The sequence below is a fragment of the Anolis carolinensis genome, chromosome 6 (assembly GCF_035594765.1).
Source record: "Anolis carolinensis isolate JA03-04 chromosome 6, rAnoCar3.1.pri, whole genome shotgun sequence".
NCBI lineage: Eukaryota > Metazoa > Chordata > Lepidosauria > Squamata > Dactyloidae > Anolis > Anolis carolinensis.
The window spans coordinates 29,327,958-29,337,814 of NC_085846.1; the positions used below are offsets into that span (position 1 = coordinate 29,327,958).

The 9,857-nt window shown below is 40.2% G+C and overlaps 1 protein-coding gene across 4 annotated transcripts in view; it reads left to right on the top strand.

The window, feature by feature from the left end:
• Positions 1-8,843, top strand: part of mllt6 (MLLT6, PHD finger containing) — a 141,236-nt gene extending 132,393 nt beyond the window's left edge. For all 4 annotated transcript variants that reach the window (XM_016994601.2, XM_016994602.2, XM_008113421.3 and 1 more), the window contains exon 20: positions 406-8,843. In XM_016994601.2, coding sequence (XP_016850090.1) covers positions 406-450 — 45 coding nt within the window. In that variant the 3' untranslated portion in view covers positions 451-8,843. The remainder of the gene's footprint in view (positions 1-405) is intronic.
• Positions 8,844-9,857: the final 1,014 nt, after the last annotated feature.

Here is a 9,857-nt window from a genome sequence, read left to right on the forward strand (position 1 = left end):
CAAGACCCTGTCTTATTTTGGGGGAAACAGATACGTGGGAAGGTAGCTGAACAAAGGGAATTAGGGTAGATCAGATCTTGCCCAAACCCCACAGATATGCAGGACTGCATTTTCCATAACTTCCAGCCAGTACAGACCTTGATGATGGAAGCTATAGTCCAATGCATGTGAAGGACCACAGGTTCAGGAAAACTGTAGTGGGATGTCAACTGAGAAGCAGAAAGCTAGAATAAAAGCAAGATTGGAAAAGAAGAGAAATCCAGATTAATATGATTTACATCTGGATTAGCCCTCAGTTTTAGGCCATTCCCAAATATTTTTGTATGTTAAAGTTTCATCAACTCCTTTTCTCCTTTTAATTGCTGTAAAATATAACATCAGTTCTGTGCTTCTCATCCTCTCTAGAGCATGAATGAAAAGGGAGGCGCCCCTGTCCAGGACAAGGGATAGCTTTGGCAACACCAGGCCATTCTCTGTCATAGGAAATTCTCTTCCCTGAGCCATGGATCCCAAAACGTAGAGCAACCACCTGATGCCAGACTTCCGAGAAAGTCTGCTTTGCTGCAGAGCAGGACAACACCAAGCGGAGGTGCATTGGGAGTCTATGTTCCTTGGTTCTGTCCTCTTTCTGAAGGAGGAAAGTGGAGTAAACCCTCCCCTCCCTTACTGGCTCTATCTGCTGTGCGGCACTTACTTCATGACAAGTTGCACTTCAGAGGAAATGGGGAAGCAGTCTGCTAAGAGACGTCCCCTGCAAAGATAGGCGCTGCGAGAAGTGGCCATGTCATCTGCAGAGGAGGACATTTCCCAACCAAGGCTAAGAAACCAGTCGTGTTTTCTGTCAGCAGAAGGATGCAGCCACAGTGAAAGGGGGACGAGATGGGACTTCTGAGGTCTCCAGTATGTACGTAACAGGGTGAAGTTGGGAAGCTCTTCTTTGAAGAGAGAGATACAGAAACAAGAGCTTTGCTCTCAAGAGGAAACAAAGGCGCAGCTTCAAAGCTTTGTTGACTCTTGCTGGGATGTGGTTCTGGTGAGAGAAAACCCAGCACAACAAGAACAGTTACCTCGGTTCTCCCAAGTCTGCCAGTCTTACATTTTAACAATGGCCTTTCTTGTTTGGATGAGAGTCTTCTTTTCCTCACCTTCAGGAGCCTTTGTGTGTGTGGAGCAAGGGCATGGCAAAGAGAGCTTCCTCCTCACAATACTAGCCCAAAGGGCTCTCTGGGCAGCTATTCTGGCATTCCCTTGTCAACATGTTTTTTTGTGGGAAAACAAAGAAACTGGTGAAATAACACAGGAAGATGCTGATGTCCGAGCCTGCTTCTGCCTCTTCAGAAGGCAATTGCACAACAAAAGCCTTGTCTAGAAGCACTCAATCTATGTTCACCTTTGCTGTGAACTTTCTAGCCACTTAAAAAGATCTTTTCCTACTTAGACCAGCCACTCCAAAGCCAACACCAAAGAGGCAGGGCCAAGACATTATCTATGGGCAGGAGTTGTTTCTTCCATCTCCAGGTAGCTCTGTTCAGGTTAAAAAAAACATCTTCCTGTCGCCAGACCTAGGCTCAGTCAGATCATAGATACGAAGAATATTGGTCTTCCCAACAACTTTAAGACCTCATTTGCCTCTGGTAACCAGTGCCGCAGCAAAAGCATTCATTCCCTTCTTCTTGAAGCAGTTTTTGAAGCATGCTAAGATGAGATGAAATGGGAATCATGGTCAGTTGTTTTGAGAAACCTTAGCCATCCCTATCTTTGCTGGATAAATACAGATCTCTCAAGGGAACAAGACGCCAGATGACTGGGGAAAAAAACACCTACGAACTTTCAAAAGCTTTCCTGCCTTCAGTCATTTTAGGCACATCTCCACCACCTCTTCCAATTTGCACTATTTTCAAACACTGGTGGTGGGCATGTGCAGATGACTCCCAAGTATGACCACTGCTGTTTAAAAATCTTTTTATTTTCCCCTATGTGGTTTTGGTTTTTTTCTTCTGCTTTTTTTTTTTTACTGAAAAGAAGAAAAATCCTTGCCACGTGGTTGAGCTGGATGCTAAGGGGAAAAGAAGAAGAAAAAAAGAAGCGGCTTTAAAGGATTTACCCTTTTTAATTCACCCGTGCAGATGTGTTTGGCTTCCACTTTTGTGTGTGAATGTGGGATTTAGTTTTGCAGTGTGTATGTGTGGGATTTTGTTTTAAAAGAAAGCTACTGGAAACTAACAAAAGCAGGAGTGATTCCAAATGGAACCTTCCCTTCTTTTCACTTGTGGCAGCTTTCATAAATGAAAATGCAGCTGAAAATTGGAACTACCCTTTCCATTCTCCCTTCTCTTTAGCGAGGCATTAGCAAACGTGACGGATAGAAACTGTTATCAATGGAATGCACTTATGCTTTCGATAGCACTCACCTTTCTCAAGCACTCAGGCCAGTGTTTCGGCCCCGTTCCAGATCAATTTTTGTCCTTTGCTATCTTGATGGCATTATTCTTGGCCTCTTGTCGAACCACCAATGAGTCCTTCTATATGGAGGACTCCCTCAGTTTCAGTCAAGACATTGTGCAACTAGTCTGCCTGTTCCTCTTTCAAAGATTATTATTATTATATAATTATAATAATATAATTATAATTATATTATTATAATATACCTCACAACCTCTGAGGATGCCTGCCATAGATGTGGGCGAAACGTCAGGAGAGAATGCTTCTGGAACATGGTCATACAACCCGGAAAACACACAACAACCCTGTGATTCCAGTCATGAAAACATTCAACAACCTTTTATTTTTTATTTTTCAAAAGCTGGAAGGAGTGGCACCAAAGCACATAAGAGTTGCCATCAGTTGTACTTTGCAAACCACTCCACAAAAGGGTGAATCAAAAGTTGGACAGGAATGGAGCTGTATCAATGCAACTTGAAAAATATCTTAATCTGACTTTCCATGGGCTGATTGGAAAAGGCATAGCGAATAGGAGAGGCAACAAGTCAAGGGACTTGTGATGTAGAGTTTTACACTTCTGATCTTGTTCTGGCATACATTCAGTGATGCCCATATGGGTCATTCCATGCCAAGGAGTCTAAACCTTCCCACCATCATGTCTCCAATATCTTGCAGATAATTATTTCAGGGAAACTATGTTGCTGATGAGATGATGTCATTGATGGATCTGGAATAGCAGCAAAAAGTTGTTCTGGAATCTAGCAAGTATCGCGTCGTAGCAGCCAATCTACTGAATTAGCAGGACCATGAGGATGCAGAATGCATAAATGCACAAAGTATATCATGCTTTGATCTGAGTAAATGGGTATTTAATGGTCGCATTGCAAAACAAAAACATATCAGACTTGTAGAGCAAAATTTTCTCTTTCAGATGATACTATTCACAAACATATTCAGGTAGACTCTTTATTAATAAATGGCTTATGTTAAAATTTATGCTGACAGTGCCAAATTTGAAGAGATACTACAGGATGTTCATAGATGCTGTATAGTTGCAAATCTGGCAGTATTATGTCCATCACAAGCATAATGCTTGGGCAAAATTTCAAGTCCATATCTTCGTTTGCATGGAAATCATTGCAGACCGAATATTGGTCAAAATTTGTCATGATGAGTCATGACATATTTTGATGCACACTTTGAGTTATTTGCATCCATAATGGTAAAATTAATTTCATCGGAATCAGCAGGAAAAAATTGTACAAGATTTCAATTTTCTAGCCATTCTTATACATTTAGTTTTAATTAAATTAGAGCCCAAAATGGCATTTTGTTAAATGTCGTGTGCATGCAGACTAACTACTTTTCAGATAAGGGCATCTAGATCAGCAACTATTGCAGTTAGAGACCTCTAATTTTGGGAAACTTAGCTGACTGGCGCTACAGCTAAAATTTGAACAAAATTGGAGAACATGATGGTGGGAACTTTTTAAAATTTTAGACCTCTTGGCATCGAATGACCCATATGAGAACTATAAGCCATGCCACACACCCCAGTGAACCCCAAAGTGTACAGGGAAAGCAGAGTCATGTCTGATCAGTGGATTCTGGGGTTTCTGGTCCATAAAAGCAACTTTCCGAAGCTCTGCGTCAGTGTGTATAGATGCACACGGTCAAATGTAAACATCAGTTCAGTGCTATTTCCTGCATTTAAGGTCTGACATACCAGATGAGTTCAGTCATATGCATTCCATACATGTGCAGTCATTATTATTTATGCCATTTCCTATTCCTTAGCAAAGCAGATTTATAGCACTTTGGCTTAAGATTACAAGACTTGAAAATGCATGGCTGGCACCTTGTGAATCTCAGAAATCAGAGTAGGGGAGCCCTTTGACACTAAACAGTTATAGTGCTATGACTTCACTTTAGCTGCCATGGCTATATCTATGGAAATCTGGGACCTATAGTTTTGGCGGGGAGGAGAATTCCCAGCCAGAGGATGGTAGTCCTTTTCCAATTAAAGTGACATCACAATTGAGTAGGATGACAACTGATATGACTTTTTATTGTCAAAAACCCCTTAAATATTGATTATTAGTGCTCTTTATCAGTCACCCAGTGTAACATAAATAGAACTGGGGTCTATGTCTATAAGACCAGTGAAACCTTTGTAGAGTTGCACTTGACAACTTTGGTTGTTTATATATATTCTGGCAGAGGTTGGACTGGACGGTCCTTGTGATTTCTTCCAGCTTTATGGTTTAGTAATCTATGTGAAATCTTTTCTCCTGGATCAAACCATTATTCCACAGAATTAAAATAATTTTGTTCAATTACTTTTCAATTACAGTAGAGTCTCACTTATCCAAGTCTCGCTTATCCAAGTTTCTGGATTATCCAAGCCATTTTTGTAGTCAATGTTTTCAATATATCGTGATATTTTGGTGCTAAATTCATAAATACAGTAATTACAACATAACATTACTGCGTATTGAACTACTTTTTCTGTCAAATTTGTTGTATAACATGATGTTTTGGTGCTTAATTTGGAAAATTATAACCTAATTTGATGTTTAATAGGCTTTTCCTTAATCCCTCCTTATTATCCAAGATATTCGCTTATCCAAGCTTCTGCCAGCCCGTTTAGCTTGGATAAGTGAGACGCTACTGTACCTTTGAACTGTATTTCAGGGGAATAGGACAGAGATGTCTAACAAAGAGCTCTAAATATTTTACCAAAATAAAGACCACGGAGCCATGGCAGTTAAAATGACTCAAAATCCCTGCAATGGTAATGTAGACACACTCTAGGTTAAACTTTCAAGAAACTCTAATAAGGAGATATTGGAGTCCAGTCTGGAATATTTCATCTGAAGTTTAGGAGGAATTAATATTGGTACTTAGTTTGCTGATGAAGTCAGTATTTCTGCCAAAAAAGTTTAGAACAGGCATGGGAAAACTTTGGCCCTCCAGGTGTTTTGGACTTCAACTAACAGTAGGCTGTTAGGAATTGTGGAGTTGAAGTCCAAAACACCCAGAGGGCCGAAGTTTGCCCATGCCCATGCCTGGTTTAGAAAATGGTTTGGATATGGCAACAGCACTCTACTCACTTCACAGACTGTCTTCTCCTTTAAAAAGTCCATTTATACTTATTACTGGTAATGAAAAAAGAAGCAGCCTCGTTCCAGTTGAGGTTTTTTTTCATGACTTCAGATTACTCCCTTTACAAACTAAGCAGAGAAAGATGTAGAAGTCAAAGAAAAAGCAAACGGGAAGGAGAGATTTGTTTTTGGCATCATCCAAATGTTCCTTCTGTATATTTAAAGTAACAACTCTTCCCCCCTTTATCCAGTCTGTTTTAGCAGCAACGTGTTCCCAAAGGCTGGTCTGTTTATTATTGCCTCTTAACAAGGATCAGTTGAGATCTGTATTTTATCTTTACTTCAGAATGGTTGGATTTGGTTAACAACCCTTCCAACGAGACTGCCTGAAACTAAAATCCACTTCCCCACATTTCCTTATTAAAGACAACGATTCAAATGGAGTCTCATCATAAGGCAAAGTACAACAGTAGCTTTTGGGAGCCATTCGGGGCATGAGCCAGAGCGAACCCATGGGGTACAATCAGTGTGGATGTTCTGTGTAATTCCCATTGAAATCAGCCAGGACCAATAGAGAATATTTCATTTTGGTGGTCCATCCACCAGACAACATTTTACTACAGTGTGGTGCCAGTTTATTACTGGGGGAAGAGTTTAGTTGAGTTGTCTTCCTTAGGTTCAAGATCTGAACATCTCTGAAATTTTGGGTAAAATTGGTTTTCTAACCAAGGAATGTTTTCATTCCATTGGGGTTGCATGCCCTATTAGCCTCACAGTACCTGGAAATGTAAAAAGATCATTTCATTGAGGCATATGGGTCAAAAAATGCATGCAGCACTCCATGCAGTCATGCTGGCCACATGACTTTGGAGGTGTCTACAGATAAAGCTGGCTCTTTGGCTTAGAAATGGAGATGAGCACCAAACCCTAGAGTTGAACACGACTAGACTTAACGTCAGGGGAAACTTTTACCTTTACTATGGGTCAAATGCAATTCAACCATGTGAATCTAAGTGATATAACCACCCAACAAGATATTATTTATTATGTTTATTTATACAATACTTTTTCTCCACAAGGAGACTCAAAGCGGCTTACACTAAAAGCATTTCAGTACTACAGTAGAGTCTCACTTATCCAACATAAACGGCCCGGTAGAACGTTGGATAAGCGAATATGTTGGATAAAAAGGAGGGATTAAGGAAAAGCCTATTAAACATCAAATTAGGTTATGCTTTTACAAATTAAGCACCAAAACATCATGTTATACCACAAATTTGACAGAAAAAGTAGTTCAATATACAGTAATGCTATGAAGTAATTACTGTATTTATGAATTTAGCACCAAAATATCACAATGTATTGAAAACATTGACTACAAAAATGCGTTGGATAATCCAGAATGTTGGATAAACGAGTGTTGGATAAGTGAGACTCTACTGTATTTGAAATCTTCAAATATATAAACATTAAAACCATTAAATATCATTGGTATTTTAAAGATGCAACTAATGAAAAGAAAATAGAAATCTCAAATAACGGACTCAGTTCAGTTAGTCAAATTGGATAAAAATATTAGAGAGGAAGCTGTGCTACAGGTGTCTTGTGCAGGAAAACTTTCTGGGTGATTTTGTCTGAATGGGTACGTCATGCCTCTTGCCATAATACAGGGTATTTTGAAAAGATGAGCCCAGTTTGAAACTGCTATATCTCTGCAACCATGAACTGCCCATGAATGAAACTCTTACCACCTGAAAGGGTGGGGCATAAAGTTTCACATGTAATTGTTACATGTTGCTAGCATGAAATATACTATTTGAAGGTGGGTCCATCATTTTGAAACACCCTGCAGTGCATCCACATTTCACTGTCTCATCTTGCCCCATTGATTGCATTGCTGGATCAGGCCGAGAGCATTTTAACACTCAAAAGTGCCAGAGCATAACCACTCTGTTGGATCAGACCCAAAGATCCATCTATTTTACCATCGTGCTTCCAATTATGACCACAGTTGACTCAGAAGCTCACAAAGATGATGCAGAACCGACTATCTTTCTTCCACCAGCTGATATTCAGGGCTGCTCTCAAGGAGCTGGCATAAGGCACTTCGCCAACTAAGGGAAAGGACATAAATAATGGAACTAATTTATTTTCTGAAGCACTAGAGGTTAAAACCGAAGTGAGTTCAACATCCAAGAGAAAGGATTTAAGACTAATCATGAGAAAGGATTTCTGATGCCTGTTCAACATTGGCATAGATTAGCTCCAAAATAGAGAACTCTCCCGTTAATGTTTTTTTTTTAAAGCAGATGATGGATGGCCACTTATTGGGGATGATGGTAGATATCTTACAATAGGAAGCATTGGGGCAAAATGAAATCTGAGACTTTCTCCAGGTTTATATTTCTGTCTTTTTAAATAATGCTATATCCCAGTGGTTCTCAACCTGTGGGTCCCCAGAAGTTTTGGCCCACAACTAAAAATTCCAGCCAGTTTACCAGTTATTAGGATTTCTGGGAGTTGAAGGCCAAAACATCTAGGGACATGCACGTTGAGAACCACTGCTATAGCCCTTCTTCATGGGGAAAGTGATCCAAACCAGTGATGCTTGGTGGCTCCCGTGTTAGTTTGGCGGTGGATCCCTTCCAGGTTCTGACTCTGGCTTTCAAGCTGTCTAAGGTGCTGAACTCTTCCAAACTAGGTCAAGCACCTTGGATATTGCCTTTAAAGCCAGTCAAAACCCAACTGATTCATCACTTCACTGAAATTGAAGGCACTAGCACCCACTGCTCCAAATGATCTTTGGTCGTTCCGATTGCCAATCCTGCACCTCTCCCCACCTGAAGTTGCTATCCAGAAAGCTTGGATGTTAGAAACAGTGTCCCAGGAAACTGACTTGAAATTCGAACCTTCATAATCCCAGCATAGGATTGAAGATCCAGGCTGTCAAATTATGCTTAAAGCAGGCTGGGTACGTGCTTTGAAAGCACATTGGGACAGAGCACCAGAATCTCTTCCTTGGTAGGACGAGAACAGAAGATTTAAAAGGCTTTTCAAAAAGTTGAATAAGTTCTGTGTTTGGTTGCACTGGGGTAGACCCTTTACCCATTTTTGATGCTATGTTTCATTTTAGTACATTGCCTGTGTCTAACACTCCCCTCCTTGGCTGTTGTAATTTTTAATTAAATGAGAGGAAAAGATGTGTATATTTTTGGCAATTGAGTTAATGTAGCTAAGATATATTTTTTCCATGCTGCTTAACTGTTCTTTATTGTAATAAATAATATTAATATCAAAGACTTTTTCTGAAAAATTACAATATTGTGGTTTTCTTCCTTCCTACATTTAACGAAACAAAAAAGGGATAGTAAGGGTTGGTTGGTTGATCCCCCTTTTTATGTAAAGTTTGGGTGCTGTTAACTACTCACATCAGAAATACTCCAATGCCTTAAATCAAAAAATAGTTTTCTAAGATCTACAGCAGTGGTTCTCAACCCAGATGTTTTTGGCCTACAACTCCTTGAAATCCAAGCCAGTTTAACAGCTGTTAGGATTTCTGGGAGTTGAAGGCCAAAAACATCTGGGGACCTCAGGTTGAGAACCACTGATCTACAGAGATACTGGCAGGAACACCCCAGCAAGCAAGAGTCCAAAAGTGGCAGGCTAAAACCCGGAACCTCAATCTATGAATGAGACCGGATGAGAGACTCCCCCCGGGCACACAGAAGACTAGGCGACATGGAAGGCACTGAACAGACTGCACTCTGGCACCACGAGGTGCAGAGCCAATCTTCAGAAATGGGGCTACAAAATGGAGTCTGCAACATGTGAGTGTGGGGAAGAACAAACCACAGACCACTTACTACAATGCAGTCTGAAACCTGCCACATTCACAATGGAGGAGCTCACAACGGCACCAAAGGCACTCAAAGTGGCCAGATTCTGGTCAAAAGATATTTAGTATAATGCCAAGTTTTTAACTTTGTGTTTCTAAATGCATTACAACTGTAGCCTCGATTTCGCTTCTGATACGAAAAATAAATAAATAAAATAAGCAAACAGAAAATAGGAATTATCAGTAGACCTCAATATATCAAAGATGGCCATACTGTTAACTCAAAGTTGGGCATCATGTGGCCCTCCAGATGTTGCCCTGCAGTGTTCAAATTGTGACAGATAGTGGAAGATGAAATGCAACAACGTCTAGAAAAAGTAATCATGACTCCTAATGATACTGCAACAAGACAAATATATCTGCTTTCTCCCTACCATTCCCTTTTTAAAATCTGGATTTGTGGAGAAAATTAACTT